This window comes from Micropterus dolomieu, linkage group LG12 (genome assembly GCF_021292245.1).
Source record: "Micropterus dolomieu isolate WLL.071019.BEF.003 ecotype Adirondacks linkage group LG12, ASM2129224v1, whole genome shotgun sequence".
Taxonomy (NCBI): Eukaryota; Metazoa; Chordata; class Actinopteri; order Centrarchiformes; family Centrarchidae; genus Micropterus; species Micropterus dolomieu.
Genome location: NC_060161.1, coordinates 24,821,208 through 24,843,845, shown reverse-complemented (window position 1 = coordinate 24,843,845; position 22,638 = coordinate 24,821,208). Strand labels below are relative to the sequence as shown.

The window sequence follows — 22,638 nt, the reverse complement described above, 5'->3', positions numbered from 1 at the left end:
ACAACAAAAAGCCAGTTGAATAGCCTGTTAAGTAATAATTACAGAAATGTTCACTTCTCTTACTTTTAAATGCTTTGATTTAATTATTTAAACATTTAAAATAACATTATGCAACAATTTTACCTTAAAGTAACTGCTTCAAAATTCAACACGTTCTCGCTCCGAACTCATCACATATGGTCAAGACCCTGGGTACCTCCTTTGTGTCATTTTTTAGGTGTAAGGCTCCGCTGTTAAGTTGGCAATAATAAATATACAACATCTTCTTAGAATTTCAAAATAAAACTAGTGGTTAACATTGAGAAATGTCTCAATCCACTTCACCATCCACTTCAACCACCTCTTCACTCTGACTTTTCTGTTATTTATATCCTACATCAGCTTTTAGCGTTCATAAGTGACGCTTTCCCCAGTGCTTATAAGTACATTACACGCCAAGGGGTCTAGACCATGCATCCATATGTGGCAACTTTGGAGTGAGAACGGATTGCAAAATAATTTTTATGGTACAATACCTTGTAATGCCTGTTCTGGCACTATGTGCCTAACTAACTATGGGTCTTTCGCTCCATGAGCTGCTTGGACAATAGTGACAAATGAGACGAGAAGAAGGTTGGAGAAACAATAAATGCTGGAGTGGAGTGTTTCTGAAGGCCGGGCGTCACTGAGCACTGTACAGAAACACCACTTGATTTTGGTGTAATTTTTGTTATTACTTTCTTGATCGACATATTGTTTTACTGGTTCCTAAAATAACCGCTAACTGCTGCTAACTGTAGCTGCCAATAGCTAGTTAGCTCAGAGTTAGCCGTGCAGCTGACTTTACTTTGACTGGAAGCTCGGAGCACCGGGTGTAGCAGTGTAAGGACCCCCCCCCCCCGCCACCCTATGCTCTCCAAAACTGTAGGGGTTCCAAGTTGCAAAAAATACCTATTCTTACATAATGTTGCTTTAAATGAGATGTGCTCAAGTACTGTGTGAAGGAAAATGTTGCTTGGGAAATTCAAATGTCTTTGCTGACGCAGAACATCTCCTGGATCAGCCATTGTAAGCCAGCTATTGTGTAGCTATCTGAGAGTGACTGACTAAGTCTGTGGCATATGTGCAGTGCATGCTTGTCTCAGTGTGTGTACATAGTAAATCAATGTGTGTGTATGAGTGTGTGTGTGGGTGAGCACATTTTGCATGTCAGCAGCATATATGTGTATACAAGTGCACATATTTATGTGTTCTCTGTCTGCTGATGTGTAACTGTAATGTGTATGTGTGTGTGTGTGTGTGTGTGTCTGTCTGTCTTGTTTGTGTGTTTCCCCTTCGCACTCTTGTTTGTGTTTGTGTGTATACTCACGGTACATATGTGTACGTGTTTGCTGCTGCCACAATGGCATCATCACCCGCCCCTGACGCTTTGATTGTTTTCTCCGCCGCAGCAGAAATGCACCAATTAATATTCAGAGAGTGAGTGAGACAGACACACACACATACACACAAAACCCAAAAAAACAAAACAACAAAAAAAAAAAACAGCCGAGAGGGAGGGAGACGGGGAGGGAGGTGTGATGGAGGGAGGAGTGAGGGGGGGGCAGAAGAGATGGCACAGAGAGAGGGAAAGAATTGGGGAGATGAAATGAAAGATGAGGAAAGTGTGTGTGTGTGTGTTAGAGAGAGAGAAAGAGGGAGAGAGAGATGGAGTGAGATAAGGGTGGAGGGGCGTAGATAGAGGGGATGAAATCTGATAGATGTTTGAGTAAAACAAGAGGAGAGAAAGAAAGGAGCGAGGGATGAGGCTAGGGAGGAGGGGATCAATATGTACATATTCAGTGAGATATGGTGGGAAATCAATTGAAAGGAGGGGAGGGGGAATTGATTGGGGGGGGGGAAGTGGGGGGTCGCAGGGAGGGATGGAAGGAGGGAGGAAGGAGACGACGGAGGAGGAGGAGTAGGAGTGCAGAGGTGGAGTGATATGTGGCTACGGCTGCTGTCCTTTTTGTCGCAGTGTCAGGGTATTGATACTGTAATACACCCGTCCCCACCCCACCCCCCACACAGACACCCCACCACCCCCCATCACAATGCTGCCGTGACAACGGCTGTCGCGGCGACGCCTACTGGCACAATGCAGCCACAATACAGAGGGCACTGAAGCATCACACACACACACACACACACTCAGAGAGACGGAGAGAGCAGAGCAGGCCAGAGAGGAAGAAGAAAAAAGAAAGGGGAGGGGAAATATAAAGAGGGAGAGGTGGAGATTAAGAGGGGAGGGAGTAAAATGGATGGATAGAAAGGGGAGAGAGAGAGAAAAGGGATGGAGATGGTGATGGAGATGGAGGGGAAAGTGGGAGGGGAAGTGTAGGGGACGTGGATTGATGGAGAGACAGGAGCGAGGGAAGGAAAGAGGGAAGGAAGGAGGAAGAGGGGTGGAGGAGAGATATGGTGGGATAATATTACATGTGTAAAATGCCGGAGGGTGTCTGCCCATAGGAACATGTTTAATGGCTTTTACGATTGCAGGGAAGGTTGTGTGAGGTGCTTTTTTTTTGACAGAGTGATGTATGCACTGCATGTGTGCAAACAACGAGGCCTTTATGGTGTAATGTGGATCCATCCACTCAGGTTTTTATATTTATATATACCTGGGTCTAGACATTGTGTCTATATATGTGAGACCATACGTGTGGATGGCTTATAAGATGATTCTGTTGGAAATTTAGGATATAACAATCAATCTATTGTATGGAGTTATTTTCCAGAATCTTAATATGTGTTGCATATCTTCGCTGTCCTGTGAAAAACATGTATCTCCAAAATGTCAGCCTTGTTTTCAGCTTTGTGACAACGCATTTTTCTGCTCATAATGGGTTTTGAAATGGTTTGCTTTGCTTAAGAAGTGAGTGAATCTTCTCAATCCGTAAAGCAACATACACTCCTTCAGTTTATCTGAAAATTGTGTTTGCATGGTCCTCTTTTAGAAGCGACGACACGCTGATATATCCATTATAATGGTATTTTATCACATCTGCTTGGTTCATCCTTGATCGGTCTCTTTATATTGGATCGATTTCATTATATTTTAAGTCTGGCTTATACTCTGCAGCTTAAAATATAGATAGATATAGATATATAGATTTCTGGTCAAATAACATGGACAAATTATTGATGAATTTGATGCAATAGTGTGACAGTAAAATATACACAAATGACGCTTTAAATCAGCGTTCACAGGTTTCGGTGGCAGATTGATCCTCACTGCTTTAAATCATTGGTGTTAAACTTGTATTCAAAACAGAAAAAAACAACTAAAATAAAAGAACACACACTAGCTGCTTTGACCTCCCTTTGCCAAAATGTCTGCGCCGGCATATTACTGTATCTCCCCTCAACATGCACTCTCATTTACAAAAGAAACGCTTGGCTGGCTGCCTATAAGTCAGTTTATCCGCGTGAGATGACCAACGTCCCTCTTTTTCTTTCTCTATTTTTTCCCTCTCACTATCTCGTACAGTGTGTGTGTGTGTGTGTATGATCTATAGTTCCCCTCCTCCCTCCCTCACCCCCTCCTCCCTCCCTCACCCTAACCCTTCTTAATATGATGTAAAAAGCTAATCGCATGCAAATGTCTGTTGTCCCGGTAACCGGGCCTGAAAAATCCCTTTGATGTTTCCCCCGACTCATTCTCTTCACGTTCTCTTTGTTCGCCACAGTCTCGCTGCTTTGTCAACATCCCCCCTTTTACCCCGCTCACTCTCTCTCCTTCATCCATTCTGCAGCTCTCTCGGCCCTCTCTTAGTTCTCTCCATTGGAAAAAAAAGTTCTAACTCTACTTTGTGTCTCCCTCTTTCTATAAGCCCCCCTCTCTATTCTTCCTCTCCCCCTTGTGCTCCTGCTCTCCCCTTGGCTGTGCCTCTCTGTCTGTCTGCCCCTTCGCCCTCGCTCATTTCCCATCATTCCCACCTACTGTCTCCTGTCCTTCTCCTCTGTCGCTCTCTTTCTCTCTCTCCCTCATTTCTGCCCCTTCCTGTCCCCCCCTCCCCCCTCTTTGCCCACCCTTTATCTCTCATTCCTCTCTCCATGTCCCTCACATGCACAGATGGACACACACACTCGTGCTCTCGATCTGCCCTCCCTCCTTCAGAGAATTTGATCCCTGGAACTATTTGATATGGCGCTGCACTGTAGTTATCTAATCATTCTGGTTTTTGTGAGGCCTGGTGGAAGCAGCAGTACAGCTGGCTTTCAGAGGAGGGACCCCGCTCATTAGAGCAAGTTTGGGGTTATGAGGTTACAGGCCTCGTTTTGAGGTTAGACCTGCTAAAAGGTTCAAGTGCAACCTCTACCCCCCCCCCCCCCCCCCCCCCCCCCCCCCCCCCCAAAACAATTCCCTCTGAGAGGTTTGAACTTGCATCCAGTTTTAATTCAACACAGAAAAGTATAAAACAGTACAATTATCAAGTAAGCAGAACATGCATTTCGAACATTCCACATTCCTTCCCAAAAAATGTAAACATCAGGCAGAGTGTGTCATAGCAAAAGAGCAAGAAAAAAGTTTCTATACATTAATACTGCCCTGCCGTGGCATACAAAAGTGAACAATTCTGCATATGACAATCTATACTGCAGTAAGAATGAAAGATGGTGTTCATTACATTGCTTCCAATATAACGCAATGTACCAAACAGCTAAAGGCTATGGAGTGTACAAGGCTTCTCCAAGCCAACAAATTACATATTGATTAAGAAAACAGCTCAATAGCCATTTGTGATTTTTGAATTGGAATGCAGATATGAAACGTGCTAAATCTGATAACGGTGACGAGCTGCTGCTACTGTCTGCAGAGATGAGCTTAACCTCCCGCTGCTGCTGGCTTTCGCTACCTGCTGGTTTCATATTGTACCTCAAGCATGTTATGGTTTGATAGTCATACACATGGATGATGTTTTATTGACTGTGCATACTCTTATTACCTACGTATATGTCATCATATGAAACTTTTTTGGCTGCATTGTAACATAAAATGACAAGTTCTAGATATGGTTATATACTTTTGTACACATTCAGTACTCATTTAATTTCCTCATATATTTTTTTGTTCTGAGAGTTTGAATAAAATTCACCAGTGTTATTATTAATAGAGCCACTTGTGAGTCTTGCAGAGTTGGAGAGGTTAAGTTGCTGTTCTGGAAGTTATTTTCATTGCATGTTCCATTAATTTTGAGATATGCTACCTTAAAGGGAAAGTTCTACATTTTGGGAAATAGGCTTATTTGCTTGAGTGTTAGATGAGAAGATTGATACCACTGGTCAATATGAAGCTAGCTTAGTTTTGCTTAGCACAAAGACTGGATGCAGAGGGATACGGCTAGCCTACCACTGTTTTAAGGTTACAAAATCTGCCTACCCACTCCAAAAATTTCTTTAATCCATACAAAATACTTTTACACATAACTGGCGTCCAGGAAGGTGCTCTACCCGGCCAATAAATACTCTGGCCCATTAAACAATAACTTGTCCTTTTTGCTCCACGGTTTGTGATTGCGGATTAAGCAAAGTGACAGCATGTTAATTACTGAGCTTAAGATGTGCTGGTACATGGGGTTTTGAGCTAAGCTAAACAGCTGCAGTGGTATCGCCCTTCTCCTCTAACTCCATTTTCCAAAATGTCAAACTATTTCTTTAAGATTTAAGATAAAGCAGTCCCCTGACGTCACGACTTCAACATCTCAAACATTTTAGGAAATAGGCTTTGAAGATATCACTTGTCTTCTGGCCGCAAGCACCAAAACAGTAAAACCAGAATATAGCACACTGAACAGATCCACCTTTCTCCATTTTATGGAGAAAACACTCCAATCAGGAAAGCTTAGTCTAAATGCAACAACAATATATTTTTGTACACAAATCAACATTGCACAGACACCCATTTTATACCTTTGGCATACGGAATATGGCATCTTATATTAAAAGGTATAGTATTAAATTCATTATCAGCACTTCTTGTATCATAATCAGTACACTGAAGAACTTTTTTAAGGCACCAAGAAGACTAAAAACCAGGTCGCCCTTAAAACCTTGCCACTGTGTTAATACAACATAATTAGCTTAAACAAACACAGTAACAGAATGTATATAGCAGTCGGATATGATACTGTAAGACATCCCCGTTCATCATCAAGGCAACGCTTACAGTCTGTGTCCTGTCGTTGATTTAGCAACTGTACCAGGCTCTAAAATGGCCTCAGTGAGTGTGTGAGCACGTGAATGGGAATAGTGCTCCACTGTCTTATAACAATAAGAATGACTGCATGTGTTGAGGGACACTGTGTGTGTGTGTGTATGCTCACACCACCCCTGCCTCATTTACATAGATGCAATCACACCTAGCCTATGCCACACATTTTTACACAGGGAGGAGAGAAAAAAAAGCCTACAGTACTCAATTCATCGTTATGAAAATCACAAAGAACATAAAACATTCTAAATCTGCAATTCTACGGTGGATTTACGCCCTGTGTATCACTTCCTGTTTATTATCAGTTGCTGGAGCATGTGATGCGTACAGTCAGCCAGCCAGGCAGTCAGTGGTTCAGACCAAGTGGTTTGGCCTAGTGGGGAGCCGTGGGGCAGACAATGGCCGCACTGTGTGGCTGAAGTGCCTTTGGTGTCAATGACTCTGCCAGCAACTGAGACTGGCAGATCCAAAATGGCGGAGTGCAGAGAGCCCCGCTGGTGCTTGTCATGGTTTAAACAGGGCAGTTTTGATCCTTTTTGAAGGAAGCTTTTCTTTAGGGGTTCATATCAGAGCTGGGCGGTTTAAAATGCACTGCAGTGCTGCTTCGGCTAATCTGCTGGCATTTTGTTTGTTTTAAGGAGGTGAAGGGGTGCAAAGGGAAGGAGAGCAAGCATGTGGGAGAAGTTCAGATTTTCAGATCTTTTGTCTTCTTGCTCTTCGAAGTCCAGTTTAGCTTGCCCAGAGGTGGAATAGAGATGTTTAAATCTTTAAAAGTCCAGGTTCCAGTTTCTGATTGTAAAAAGTTATGGGAAGAGAAAAAAAGAAAATAATCATTTCATTTTTACATTTTAAAATGTTAGTTACATAAATCTCAAGCATTCTTCAGGATACATTTGTGTATTTCTTCTGGAGAAAAAGAGTGAGGAATCAGTAAAAATGTGTAAAATCAGAAAGTGAGAGAGGCAGGGATGCGGCGATATAAGCAGCAGCTGTAACGAAAGCAACAACAGAGAGAAAGAAAGATGAAAGAAACATGATAAACGCACTAACTTACTCTTATTGAGATGGCAGTTACACAGCTGTAGAGGGAGACTGACTCTGAGAAGGGGAGAAAAAACAAGAATCAGTAACATTTTTTTATTCTGCGCTACAGTGTGCAGGCATGCCAAAGTGTGTATGTAGGTGGGCACAATCGGCAATCCCCCCTCTGTTGTTGAATATGTGCATATCGCTGTCTGTGTGTTTGCCCTATCTGTTTGTGCTGCGTGTGTCCGTCTGTCTGTCAATCTGTTCTCAGCGCAGTCTGTTTGCCAATCTGTCATATTCTGTTTGCTAGATAAGGAGATTGAGAGAATGTGTGTGTGTTTGTCTGTCTGTGTGTGTGTGTGTGTGCACAGAGCAAATTCATTTAAACTATGGAGATGGCAGGTAGTGCTGTTTCCTTACAGCTAAGAGGATGCACACTATCTTCACTTGACTAACATATAGAAATGCTGTTGCTGTTTGGTGGATATCCGACATACAGTAGGTCACATACAAATGGCTGCCTTTTCACAGCAGCTGAGGAACATATAAGATGTGTTTTCTGTTTTGCAAAAATAACAAAGACGTTTAGTTTGAAAGGAAAAACACATGAGAAAACTCATAGTGCTGGAAAAACTGTAAAAACACCCAAATGGGCTTATGAATGCACTCACCCTAAAGAAAAATAACCATGCATGGAGGCAAATTACTGCTAAAAGAGCAGACAATGACAGATTTCAGGCCTCTGGGGTCTAAGACCCTGACCATGTGATTGCAACATCTCCGGTTTGAGTCCAGCTGGGAACATTTGTTGCATGCCATGCCTATTTTCTCTTCACCCCCATTCCTTGTCACCTTGCTATCTGCTATCGAATGGAGGCAAACACTCTTGAAAAAATACTTGCAGAGGTGGATGATACTATTAAGAGTTCTTGCATATTTTTGCCTTCATTAGACAGAAATATCAGAGACATGAAATGAAATGAGAGAGAGAGAGAGAGAGAGATGGAGAACAGCCGGAAATGAACCGGGCATGTTGCGGTTCATGGTCAGCATCTTAACACCTAACCCTCCTGCTATGTGTTTATGGGGTTTGGCATGATTCTGTCATTAGACAACCAATGGACAAGCAGAAACACAAAACTAACAGAATAGAACAAACTGTAAAACAGACAAAGTGTTGTACATAAAACTGAACTGTGCCACAGGATAAAATCCATCTATCCATTATCTATAACTGATTATCCGTGCAGGGTCACGGGGGGCTGGAGCCAATCCCAGTTGACATTGGGCGAGAGACGAGGTATACCATGGACAGGTTGCCAGTCCATCGTAGGCCACAGAGGAACAAAACAACCTCTGGAGTCACCAATTAACCTAGCCTGCATGTCTTTAGACTGTGGGAGAAAGCCGGAGCACACGGAGAGAACCCACGCAGACATGGGGAGATCATGCAAACTGCACACAGAAAGGCCAAGGTTCGAACCTCTGACCTTCTTGCTGTGAGGATAAAATCACCAGAAGTTAAAATAACTTATTTCCATAGTGGCCAGGCCTGCCCCAAACCATGACAACAACACAGACTGCTGTGGACTTGTTACAGTACTGGCCAACAGTTAAAGTTGACTAAAGTTGAAAGGGAAAGTCATTTTTATTTTTTTATCCACATTGAAAACAAAATTGTTGTGAGTTTTGCTTCTCTCATTTACTCTTTGTCTCAGAGGCCCACTCTTTTTACTCTTACTTGTTTTTAGATGGGTTGGCGCAGGGAAAAAAATACCGTCAAAGCAAAGCCTTCTACCTTGTTCACATTTACATGCTGTGCTTCTCTAACCGCAACTGTGTGTACTTCAGTTCTCAGCTTACTTTCTTGCTGCCTCACTGCTCACCTGAAATCCTTGCTGTCTTTTACCGCCACTTCTTTTTAATGACATTGTGTCTCCTGTTCATACAGCATATCATAATGCACCACTCCACCACAGAATCCACCTGTAGACTCAGATTCTGCTACAAGGGAAGTTAGTATAATCACTCCCCAATTCCTGCTGTGCCATATTGGGAGAGCAACAGAATCAGAGCTTGAAAGCAAAGCTGGCGTTTACGGCTACTGTTGGCCTGACGGTGTGGCTGCTGTTCATTCAGCATTTCATAAGCACCACTCCACCACACCATCCACCTGTAGGCTGTGAATCTGCGTTCTCCCACAAGGAAAGTTAATATCATTGGTATGTTTGGTGCTCCGGGAGTGAGAAAATCAGAGGCTTGTTGCCAAATATCAACGCTGTACATATTGTACATTGACAAAATAATCCATTCCCTGAGTTGGCTGACTGAACTGATACAAGTGACACCCACAGCATGTGGTTAGAAAAATGTGGTATGCATTAGCAGTCTTAAGGCTTGTCGTTACACATGTTTAGCATTGCAAACTCCACCCTAATAGTTGCTGGGCCATCAGAAAGTCCTATCAGGGATTTATGGGGAAATGCAGGTAAAGTTCCTTAAAAAGATTCCTGGAAAACCTTCTGGAATTGGAAAAAAGGCTTGATTTTAATGGGAAAGAAAAGAAAACCCCCAACCTTCCTTCATCTGTTAACATTCCTCACATTTCATATCTATATGAAGTGTTGATTATTGGAGCTCTCTGGCAGAGTTTCAGGAGCAGGGCCACACCTCAATTATACCACTTCCATCATTTCCATAAATAACCACATAACACATCTCCTCTTCTTCGCTCTCATATTCTGCACCCTACCCCCTTCTTCCTCTCCGTATAGGGTTATGAGTGGTACCAAACAAAAGCTGTCCAAGCCTCGCACACAATCTTTTTGTTCCATTAATTAATCATTTGAATGCATCTGTTGGTGGTGTGGTCCTTGCTAGTGAGATTTCTGCTAATGCATTTTTTTTCATCCACTTTCGAATCACTGGAGTGTGTGTTATGTGGGTACACTGTGACCCCACCTGTGAGTAACTTGTTGATCCAGAGCTTCTCCTGGGGTCCCTCCCAGATGCCGGGGATCCCCCCTCCTTCTGACTGCCAACAGAGGAGGAGTCTGAGCAGCTACTGTGGACTAAAGGACAGACGGTGTGTGAAAGAGGTCCTTATAGGTTAACACATAGTATAAAACACAGTAAATTCAGCTGGTGTTAGACACACTTAAAATATATATTTTGCTCTGGGTAGTGGAGTTCAGATAATGATAGCATCCTGCATGCAGGCGTGATTTTCATGCATGGATTGTTTGCCATTTACATTAGCATTGTGTGTATGCACTATAATGCACAAATAATTGTGTCGCAATGTTTTCTTGTCAGAGAGAGGAGCCAGAGAGAGAAGGCATTTTTCTCATCCTGTTCAATGAATTTCTAACACTGAGTTCAGTCCCGGAGGACAATTCATGCATTGAAATCCTGAGCTGCTGCACTCAATGAGACACCTGGTGAGCAGTATGTGCATTACACTGAGCGATGAATGGGAAATCACTTTGGCTCTAGGGCAACAGCGGCCTTTGGAGACTGGATGGTGGGTCTGGAATGTGAAGAATTACATTTCAGATTGTGTGTTTTTATTTCAATATTTTATGTTTTAACCCTGTGGAAGGGCCATGTTTCTTAAAGGGAAACACCACTCTCAGATGTTGCAATATAATTATACAGCATCAATTTATAATGTGTATTCCAGGTATTATTTTGTGAATAAGACTGAAACTGCTACTTCCCTTCAACCCACCTCACATGGAGAGTGTGCTAATGTTGCTGATACCATTAAACATTTTTCATAGAATTGGTAGATTTAGCTTAATTCATACCATGAACATTGAACAGATACAGAAGTTTAGGATTGCCTAATGGACTTCTGCGACCAAACTACATTGCAGCCACTCAGGAAATATCTCAATATTTGACCAGTTATCTACATAGGAATAATCAAAATCCTTTAATATTAAAGTAGCACTTTTATTAGAACAGCAGATATGTCTATGTGTAATGTGTAAGGGATCACTCGCAGTGGTGTTCCAAGAGATAATTATCACCCAACAACATTGCCCTCAGCTGTACAGAGTGTTTTTAGCATCTTTCAGCCCAGTGTTTTTGTTTTTACAAATCCCTCTTACCTGCCCGGCACCAAACAGCAGACAGACAACGTTAGCAACTAGCTTGTGAACATAGTGCAACATTTAGCAGGTACATAGTTAGATATTTTTCTCAGGAGTTGGTGAAGTCCAGAAACAGAGCTAAAAGGAGAGTGAATATTGGACTAATATTGTGGCCATAAACTTCAAATTAATGCAAATGTTACTCTGTGTCTGCTGGATGTGTAACTAGGTAACTATTTGTTAATGCATTTGCCATATTAACTTTATAACAGAGATGTTATTCTCTGTTTCCTGCCCAAGGATTACAAATATAACATAGCTTGTAGCTAACTCTGGTACAGCTAGGAAGCTGTGCACAGTCCCTGTCAAATAAAGAAATGAGTAAATAAAGAAATAATAAGTCAGTGTTGAGTTTACAGCTTGTTCCCCTGCTACCGAGCAGCCTGAAAAAAACAATTAATAGTGCTTCATAGAAATTGTCCACTATCGATATATGTGACTACAAAGAAACCACAATCAAAATCACACAATTCAAAGCAAACATGTTCCTCCATGTTCTGCATTTAATGAGTAATAATGCTACTTTAATTACTGCATGATCAGAGTTATTAAACCGGAATCTATGGAGTGATAACATGATCTGTAAATATGATCCTGCTGAAAGTCAATAAACAATCATGTTTTAATTATCACCCGGCCCTACAGAAACAAATACAGGAAATGCGAGATAAAGCTGAAAATGCTGTCTTAAACAGTGCACAGCAGTCCTTCCTTTAATATCTGTCGTTTATGGATACTGTGTAGGATGACAAAGCCACAGTCTAAGGGAGACATAGGATGTGATGGGATTTGATCATAGCAGAAGTAAAATGTGTTTCCATAGCCAAAATCTTTGACTGCGCTACATATTCTCTGCAGGCACATCCCAGCTCCTCAGAATTTCTCAGTGAGAGACAAATATCAAAAATTCATAGAATAGCCCGGGGGCAAGAGATTGAAATAAAAACATGTACCACGTTGCTACCTTGTCACATGGGGAGATACACCGTTTTGTTTCCTGTCTGTAATCTCGGGGCCACATCACTTTCAGCTCAGAAAGCACATCTGAACTATCCAGTAATCCAATCTGGTCACAAACCTGACTGATTTCTTGAAGCCACAGTTTCAACTGAAAAACAGTTTAGACTTTCTATATTTGTAAGGTGAGAAGAGGATGTGCAGGATTTCAAATAAAAACTCGACACAGAACTGAAATCTGTTTATTACTCTACCGCACAAAGTGGGGTTTTCCTTAAGGAATTCAAATTGGGAAAATTGGAAAAAAACACTACCTATTCAAATCTTTAATGCAAATGCTTTTCTTCCTGCACAATTTCCCTAAGAGCACAGTGCTTCTAGTACCTGTAGCAAGTATTACAGATGTATTCCCTTTTTTGCCTACCTCTGTCATTAAGACTGTAGATGGAGTCCAGCTCTGAGCTTGGAGTTCCTGTCGCGTCCAGCAGCAACTTACTGGAAATTCCCATGCAGAGTGACTCCTTCAGACACAACTCTGCGAGAAAAAGAGATCATAGAAGTCATAAAGTCAAGTCATAAAAAAACAATACAATTCTTTACAGAAACCTCATGATGTACATTGTTTTTGCAAGATGTTCTTATATGAAGCACACTGTAGTATAATGACTATTCAGGAAAACACAGGTGTAATGGGGCAAAAACTCAGTCTATCTGGGAAAATACTGTTTGTTGTTTGCTTGGGTGCATGAGAACAATGCTGTTTGAAAGCCAAGTAACGGTGCCTCATGAGTGCCAGCTGCAGTGTATCTTATCCAGTCTGATACTGTAATCTGAAACAACTACAGAGCGCGATCCCGAGGCACAGGTTTTATGGATACAAGGAGGTGCATATGACACATGATAGCCAACGGTTCCTTGTGCTTACAAAGCCGGGCAAAGAAAAAAACTATCAAACAACAGACTGAACTGGTATTGACTGGTACTGGTGTTTCTATGTGTTCTCTACTATTTAGGAAATGGAATTATCAGCCCCGGTAAAGTTATGAAGGAGAGAAATTTGAGAGGAAGTTGCTCTTTTGCTCCTTTCTAACAAATATTTAAAAAAAACAATAACTGAAAGCCCAAGCCACTAACCAAAACAACCCCCTGCACAATGTTATGGGCCATAATTTCACATCTTGTCCAAGTTACGACGTTAGTTTTCAGTGGTTTATAAAGACCTTACATAATGAACCGGTATGTTTTTGTTATCTTAGAATGAACCATTTCTATCTACGTACGCCACGGGTCCTGTTGTGCCGCCATGTTTCTACAGTAGCACAACCTCTTCAGAGCGCGTAGTAGTAGTAGTCAATGGGTTTATTAGAAGGAAGACGAGAAGTGAAATTTGAACAAATGGAAGACCATACATATAATTTAGCACAAGAGCTGACAGAGCGTGTCGGCCACCGTAGCTTCTCCTACGTGCTTGCAAAGGGAGGGCTGAGCGGCCACTTGTTCAGGATTTTTTCCTGCTTCATACCCCGTGCATGCTGGGATTGTGTCCGGGAAAATGAAGATCAAGACAACTCCCAAAACAGACAAAAATATGGGCGATTTGAGAAAAAATTTGCAAAGTAAATTTATTATTACTTCCATTGACTTAAAGAGTACTCTACCAATTTAGCGCTGCACTCCAAAAACAATGTCGGACTCATAACGTACAGTTTAAAAAGAAGATAAAAACTGATGCAGCAGGATCAGAAGAATGTCTTTTTTTTTTTTAACACATTTTTTTTTTCCTTGTCAAAACCTGCCGTCTACATTACCCACAATGCAACTCAAAAGAATCAGGTGTGTTATACTAGTAGCGCCAAATATAGCATCAAGCTGCTAGCTTCAAGCAGAGATAAGTTACGTCAAGTTTCGTCACTTGAGTAAGTATATCAGACTTTCTTTGGAGCCAGAAAAGGCTCTATTCAACTTCATACATATATGTAGAAGTACTCCCCAAATTTTTCCCTTTCACTTATTATCTCAACACTTCTTCAATTGTGAAATACCACTTGGAGCTCCGTACAAGTTTTGTGTAGATTTTAAGTCAATAAGGGATTTTTAAAATTTTCAAAGGAGAGTTAAAAGTTGAGGCCTCTGGGGTCAAAGGTCAGCCTGTACCTGTGTTGTTGATGGCGTGTGTCCACAGCAGGTGGGCAATGTCATGAGTCCAGGCCACCCTGTCTTCCCTGTCCTTCGCCTGCAGCGTGATGCAGTCTCTGGTTCGAGGGGCCTGTCGGACCCAAACTTCAAACTTCATACCCTCCTCACCCACGCTCTGAGTCAGACCCATCTCACCCGTCTGCAGGGAGAAAAGGGCGGAAATGTTAAAGTCAAGATGGACTGGAAAAGAGTAGAGAGAATGGAAGGGAATAAAAAAACTAAGACAAGATTCCTGTCTTGTCGTCAGTGTCTTGCCAAACAATGTAAGATATATATAAAGATAATAAAATAATAAAGAATAAAGAAATGTAAGCACCTCAGACTCAGTTTGTTGTAGTTTGCTTTCAGTTTAATCAACACAAAAAGTGGATTTTCCTCTCAAAACTCTTCAAACACAGAGCGCTCGGGAGAGAGTAAGATAGTAAAAAGAGTATAGACCGTGTGTGTATGTGGGCTCTAAACCTTGATGCTGTGTTTGTAGCTGTAGGTGATGCGTCCCAAGCCGGGGCTCTTTTGTTTGGTGAAGATGACGACGTGCTGGTAAAGGAAAACGTTCCTCACGCCCGCCCGCTTCCTCCGAGCTCCCCCGCACACTGTCAGCTCGCCCTGCCGCACCAGCTCGCCGCGCTCCGCCACTGGGATCTCAAATCACACATAGTACACAAACACACACACGCACACACGTTAGAATTCACTTATCTTGGCCTGAGGCCCAGGCCCAGGGCCTTTATCTGTGAAAGATACCATCTTAATTTCTATCCATCTATCTTATGAGGCCATTTAGCCTTAAATTGAGTTTTAACATCTTGCCATCCTTGCCAGTGGGTTGAAATGTTTCACTTTTTTTCAATCCAGTTTAATTTAATTTTCTTGAAACAGGTGACAAAATCTTGTAAAAGGCCAGATTAGGATTCTTATCTTCGTGTTGAATCTGAAAGTCTTCATGAAGTTATTGACACCTTTATTACATGACCAGAGCTCTTTTTCGGGGGGCTTTAAACACTTGCATTCTGGTCTGTTCTCTGTTTTGGAGCAAAATCTCACCCCTTCGCTCCTTCACATACTCAAATGTTCGATTTGGAGTGGCAAGACATTTCAGCTCCAAAGACTGAAAAGCTTTATTCTCAAGTCAATAAAGACAAGGACAAAGCAGTGTTGTTATTAGAGTGCCTTGCATGGTGACATACTGAATTCCCTATTCACAAGGATGCTTTCTTTCTGTTGGATCTTTCCTCTAATTGGCCGGCTGACTCATGTCTTTTGTAAAAAAAAAAATAAAAAAAAGTGGCTTTTTTGTTCATACCAATTACAGGGTTAAAAGAGAGATGTTGTTGCAACTCCTACCAGAGGCAGACAGAGGTTGATAAAAGTCAAATCTTACGTAACGCTCCTTAAGGACTTTAAACTAGACTCTACTTGCAAAGACACAAACAAACAGCAAAAGGGGCAACATAAATGTACATAAACATGTCTCAACCGTAACTGCTCTGCCAATAAAATTAAAAGGACTGATCATTTACCAGCAGCCAGTCACACAACATTTTTATTTTTAAACCTGTGGTGACGTGTGAATCAGGATGTAAGTGATGCTTCACACACTTTATGAACACCCACGTCCACACCCACCTACGCACACACACTTAGGGTCTTTTTGTTTGGACAGCTTTTGCAGCGCGATTTTGAAGTAGCTCAATGGGAGTGTTTGTGCTGTCGTAATCTCTCCCATCACTTGAAAGGGGGAGCAGAGGGTAGTGTGTGTGTGTGCGTGTGTGTGTGTGTGGGAGTCGAACGTTTGTCACGACTAGCTCTGAATGATCCATAGTATCACAATATGGGGCAAGTGGATGTGGTGTTTTCTGACTTTTTGGTAGAGGTTAATGCTGTGTTTTTTAATTTTTATTTTACATCCATAATAACTGCAGGAGTGGCAGAGCAAGAGAAGCGTTTTCCTAGTGGTCTGTCTGAAGAAAAAAAAAATCTTTTCATTTTCTTTTATTTGCTACTTTTCCTCTATTTTTGAGAGACTATTTCATTGTTTTAAGTTCAGATTTTCATTTCATGCACACACTCCACAGTTGTCATGTTTCCTAATGCAAGACGGCACTGATCACAATAAACTTGAGAAACTGGAGAAATGCAAATTAACTTCTGCTCTTGGGAGTCCCACAGATACTATTTTAAGTACATTTAAAACATGGTTAACCTAAGGAGTGTTTGTTCTTGATTATATTAAAAATAAATACTAATAAAATCACTTTTTTTAAAAACAAATGTAAATAATGAACTCTAGATAATAAATGCAGAAGTGCTAAACACTTCCATCTCTTTCAGCTGCCTGACCTCACCAAGATGACTTTGTTTCTTTCTGTCTAAGAAAAGAAAGTGGGACTTGATTCACAGTTGCAGAGTCATAAACTGGGACAGGCATTCTCACCGGACATCCGACGACAAGGTCGCTGGCCCTGAGGTCCTCCCCGTGCCGCTGGGCGTGTCTCAAGATGGAGAGGGCGGAGTCAGAGGCGGGGTTGATCCCTCCCAGCTCCTCCAGGGCCTCGCAGTACTGCTCCAATCTCTGAGTGGGAGCCTGAAGACAGTGAGGGAAGGACAAAGGGGAGAGGGGGGAGGCTTGGGGGAGTTTGGACTGTGAGAGAGGGGAGAGAAGCGAGGTGTTGCGGGTTAAGGAAATGTCAGACTTGACTGTCTCTTACGGCGTCATGATGTCAGACTTAAAGTCAAAGGAAAACCTCCAGTTGAATTCACTACACTTGCTTTTTGAACAATTTCTCCTTTGTAAATGCAGAAAATGAATTCCTCTTTACATGTGAAAATAGGTTTTCTCACGTGTAACATTTTATAATGTATACTGACAAGTGAAAAGTTGTGAAAAAGAAAGAAAAATATAGTTTAGTTTATTTTTTTCCAACTTTTTTTTTGGACACCAATTTATCAATTTTCACTTGTCTTGTTAAGACTTACAATAACTAAATACACTTTTTAGGTTAAGCTGATTGTGGGCATCAGCAATACCTATGATGTACAACTATTGGTTGATGATTAAATTACATTTAAGTTGAACTTGATAACAGGAATTGGTGGAAATCTGTGTTTACATGTTTTTGTAATCTATGTCTCGTGAAGAGCTCTTTTGGTCTGCTATAATTACCACTTGAGACATGTGTAATCAGGTTATTGTATTGAGTTATTGTTTTGGTCATTTTATCTTGAAGTTACAAAGGATATTCATTATTGGTCGGAAAATACAAATGCAGTACAAACACAATGACATTTTGATCTGTTGTTTCCTCCTTTGTGAAATCACATTCTCCTTCTGGGTCTTGTCTTTATCGTCATAACAACCCCCAAAATGATCACCATCATCATTCAACTTGAGCACCACTTTCATGTCCATCAGCATCACGGTAACAATAAAACCCTCCTGCAGCCATAATCCACGATTTGTTCAAGCTGCTGCAGGATGTGACATGAACTCACACCGCCTCCTGGTGGTGGTTTCTTAGAAATGCTCCTGTGTGAAACACTTCACAACTTCAATGTAGCCTCAGAGATCTTAAGCACTGTGATCTCTCCTTGTAAAGTCCTCATAGTAATCTTGTGATGTTGTCAATGTATTCGTTTTAGTTAATTGTAGCTTACAAACTCAAATTACTTTCTCTATAATCCGCCTTTAATTGGCTTTTCTAGTGTACATTAAACATGTAATTAGCTTTACTGTATACAGCTCATTTTTAATTGCAGCCACTGTTGAATAAAACCTCTTTAATTGGTTTGTGCTTGTGATGTGCTCCAAAATTACTCATAATGACATTCCCACATTGTGATTTAAAAGATTTTCTCAAAAGAAAATAAGCAAATAAGAATTGTGTGACCCTGGCACACTTATTAAATGTATAGATTCAGAATTGTGTGATCATCAGTGAGAAAACCGGGCGCTGAAGCATGTTTACTGGAATGAGTTGACAGTAGAAAAGCTGATATAAGGATTTAATTCGACAGCAGTAACATGATGAATCTTACCTTAAAGAAGTCAGCAGCCTGGGTGACCAGTGGAGAGTCCAGTTCTGGTTTAGTCCTGATGAAGTGGGAATAGTGCAGAAACTGCTCCCGCTGTGTGTGATTAAAAAGATGTGGAACAAGGGAAAATAAAAGAGAGAACATATGGAAAGTTGGTGTTTTGTATAGACAAAGCTCTACTTCTTTTATTGAATTTAATCTGAACAATCACGCAATAACTGAGTTGAAGACACAACAGGTCATTTAAAGTAGATTATAACTACTGTTTTGAATGGCGCTACATGAATAACGTTTACAAATTTCGATATTAAAACGTCTGACACTACCTATCACAGATTTATGTAGCACAAAAGTGAGTCCAACAAAACATGGGCTGCCACGTTAACATCTTTTCCTGCCCAGAGGTAAATGAAAATCTTCAATAAAGTACAATGAGTTCCTTAAAAAAGTTATCCCTGTAAAACTACATTTCAGTCTTTCAGGGAAAACTAACAAAGTAAGTCACGTTTTTGAAGTTTGGGTACTAATATCTAAATAGTAGTACATTAAAAATGTTTAAGAGGCTCTGCAATGCACAGTTATTGTATAATGGGTGTTATCCAAACTGAGGTCAGGACAACCCAAGGGGCCTTAGGATAAATCTGAGGGGCTGCAAGATTCTAAATGACATAGGAATATGAAGTGTGTACATTTGTATACTTTTCTTGATTCTCTGCTTTATTTCTTATTTCTTATAAAATATTGGACGGTTTTACCCCATCGGACCTCTAAATATTCTCCACATGAAATAATCTGAGATGGGAAAATCAATCTGTGGATGGACTGTTCATACGTTATAGACATATGGAATCTGTGATGAGCAGTTGCAAGTAACCACTGTGTTTTAAAAGGGGTCATAAATGAGAAACGCTAGAGACTTATGGTTCAAACAGTTTAAACTACTCTGCGGTCCCAGTAAGGAAAAATTATGTCTAAATCAGCATTGAATAAGGTCCATTTACCGTTCACCTTACATCTATGAACTTACATATTTGCTGAAGCAGTCCTGTTGCAGCAAGCTCTGCACGAGAGCGCCCTCCATAGCAGGGAGTAGGTTCTGCGAGTGGAAGGTGCTGAGGCTGGCCCAGTTGGGGAAGAGGGTGTCTGCCTTCCCCTTGATGGAGGCCGGTGTGTCTGAGAGTTCCAGTAAGGGGAGGTATGTCTCTTCTACCCCTTTCAGGACAGCCACGTACTGCCTCTCTGAACTCAACATCCTACACCAGAGCAGGTACAGCTTACTGGACGGGATCATAAGGAGAGCAAGAAAATGGATAAGTAAATTTGCAAAACAGAAACAAATGTGGGAGAAAGAGAAGTGGGAGGGAGGAGGAAGTGGGAGCAAAGATAGCAGTAAGCAATGGAAAGAGATCAAACAGTTAGTAATGATAAAATGATCTGAGATTGCATGCTGACTGATAAAATCACTCTGTAACAGACTTCAGTTGTACTTAAATTATCTCCATAAGGATGAATCACTTCACCCTTTCATCTCAGCATGGCCTGTTCTTAATGTAATTTATAAACTTGGAGCTCTCGGCTAACTCGGACCTTCTCCCACTTATTGCCTCCCACACAAGTTCCCACGCAGAAAAAATATACATAAGAAAAACGTGTTATTAAAATAAAAGAAAGAAGAAGCTAAAATGACACCAACACACCTCTGTGCAGTTGAACCTGCCCTATCTGTCCCCGTCTCCCTCTCAGTCCTCCCGAGCAGCACGTGTTGCCGTGGTGACCCTGTGTGGTCAACCACCTCCTTGCTGCTGACCTCTACTCCTCGAATTAACACACCTCCTCCTCCTCCTCCTCCTCCTCCTCCTCCTCCTCCTCCTCCGCCCCATCCAGGGATGGCTGCAGCCATGCTAGTGGTAATAACTGGATCAGCTAACGCCCGTCTCCCCAGCCAGGACATGGGGGAGTTACGGTTCGGTCCACCCACTGGGGACTCGGCTTTAGGGGCGGTCGTGCCTCTGCGGGGAGCCAGAAGAGCCTGTAGGTCGAAGCTTGGGTGGCGCTTCCTGGGGGGCTTGGGAGGGAGCGGGGCGTCTGTAGGCTATAAAGTGAGAAACATGGTTAGAAACATGACACTATACACATAACACTGACAATTATCACCTTGATAAGTTCAATAATCACTTTCAGCTCTGTTTTGGTCAGCAACAACTCCTGAGGGAAACATCTGTCCTTTAGCAGCTAGCTAAATGCTCCTCCATCTTCACAAGCTGATTGCTAACTTTATCTGTCTGCTGGTACTGGCGAGGTAGCACACACTACAGTAGGTTTATCAGACTTTACAACAGCTGCTTGATGTGGCTGAAAGCTGATGAGAGTGGTGAGTCTGAACCAAAACAACAAAAAAAAGAACTGAAAGATACTAAAAGGCTCGACAAAGATGAGGGGAACTGCAAAGTTTGGTGATTGTTCTCTTTGGGTTACTCACCACGAGCATGTGAGTGACCTCCACTCACATACAAGTAATAATTTGATGCATTATTAATGTAAAAATAAAGATCACAGCAACGAAACAGCAGCTTTAATGATGATTTTTTTTAATGGACTACAATTACTTGTAAATTTGGAGTTTTACATGACAAGAGGATGAGCAGATGTATTACCATGAAGTATTTCAGCTTATTGAACTGCAGCTTAGCTTAATACACCTAGACATGTTTAAGAGATAGCAAGCTCCTTATAAATTATGGCAAAATCTCTGATGGTTGACCAATTTCGTTTCACTATAGAGATCATTAAATCGCAGTTTCTTCCAGACAGCCAGTGGTTTCAGTTTACATCAGTACATTATGACAACTGTCTGATATTGACTGACTTTTTTCTAATTCAAAAAAGAACATGTAAACAACAGCAGAATAGAACTGAAAAGAAAAGTAGTAACATAGTACTAACAAGGCTGGGCAAAAAAACAATAACGATAATTACTGCAAGATAATTTTCCTCAATAACAATTTAACAAATGTTCAATAAATGTTTGATTTAATTTAAATCACAAACAAATTAGTACTTAATTTTGTCTATACACGTATTTATTATGCATGAAAAGGGACAAAAAAAGTATTTTGCTTAATTTTACTCGTGCATTTTTGTTGAAAAGGAGTTTATCATAATTGTTTTGAATGTTCTACCTCAGATTTATGACGTGATCCACTGTTTGTCATGTTCTGACCATTAAGAAAAGTTTAAAAACACAATTAACCATCTGATTTCTTTCATTTAGGGGCACAAATCAGCCTTTAAACCTGAAAGAAATAATGACTTGACAATTATTGTGATAATTATGGTCTCGAATGAACATTTCTGGCCGTATATCCCAGCCCTAAGTACTAATGTTGTAGCAAATAAGACAGATATTGAATACAAAATGGAGCTAAAACTCACACTCTTCTTTGCAGGATTCAGGAGGTTCTGCAGGAACTTCCCTCCTCCAGCTCCGCCTGCTCCTCCTCCACTTCCTCCTCCTGTTCCCTCTTTCTTATTCCATTTCTCCTCTCCTATCTTCAGTGTGGAGCAGGTCTGCGGTCTGAACAGTGATGCCAGGGATCCCCAGGACTGCAGCCCCCCTTCGCCTCCTCCAGCTCCCAGTCCCCAGTCGCCCTCTCCCTCAGGACCCATCAGGTCCCACAGGCTGCTGGCAGAGGGCGTCTTTGGCTTCCCCTGGCCCTGATTCTGGGCCCTGTCAGACTGGAGGAACCGGGGTTTAACCTGTGCTACGGTCCGCTGGTAGCGCTCCACTGTCTGGGTCCAGAGATCCAGGAGCGCCCCGCCACCCAGCTCTATAGCTAAGGAACGAGCATCCTGGAAACGGGATGGGGGGATCGGAGGGAGGGAGGCGAGAGGGCAGGTGGAAACAGAGGAGGAAGGGGATGAGGAGGACGAGGTGGAGGAAACTGCATCACACCACTGGGTGGCCTGCACAGGAGTAGGGAAAGAAAAGATGACTGTTATTTGCTCTTAGGAAGATTTGAAACCATTTCCGTGTGATCA

The 22,638-nt window shown here is 41.7% G+C and overlaps 1 protein-coding gene across 2 annotated transcripts in view; it reads right to left on the bottom strand.

Moving 5' to 3' along the window:
* Positions 1-4,395: 4,395 nt before the first annotated feature.
* The window catches only part of arhgef40 (Rho guanine nucleotide exchange factor (GEF) 40), a 43,442-nt gene continuing 25,199 nt past the window's right edge, over positions 4,396-22,638 (bottom strand). For both annotated transcript variants that reach the window (XM_046064423.1, XM_046064424.1), the window contains exons 17-27: positions 22,033-22,563; positions 20,298-20,692; positions 19,628-19,877; positions 18,604-18,693; positions 17,003-17,209; positions 15,031-15,210; positions 14,527-14,707; positions 12,797-12,907; positions 10,220-10,329; positions 7,287-7,330; positions 4,396-7,021 (exon numbers count right to left, since the gene is read on the bottom strand). In XM_046064423.1, coding sequence (XP_045920379.1) covers positions 7,304-7,330; positions 10,220-10,329; positions 12,797-12,907; positions 14,527-14,707; positions 15,031-15,210; positions 17,003-17,209; positions 18,604-18,693; positions 19,628-19,877; positions 20,298-20,692; positions 22,033-22,563 — 2,082 coding nt within the window. In that variant the 3' untranslated portion in view covers positions 4,396-7,021; positions 7,287-7,303. The remainder of the gene's footprint in view (positions 7,022-7,286; positions 7,331-10,219; positions 10,330-12,796; positions 12,908-14,526; positions 14,708-15,030; positions 15,211-17,002; positions 17,210-18,603; positions 18,694-19,627; positions 19,878-20,297; positions 20,693-22,032; positions 22,564-22,638) is intronic.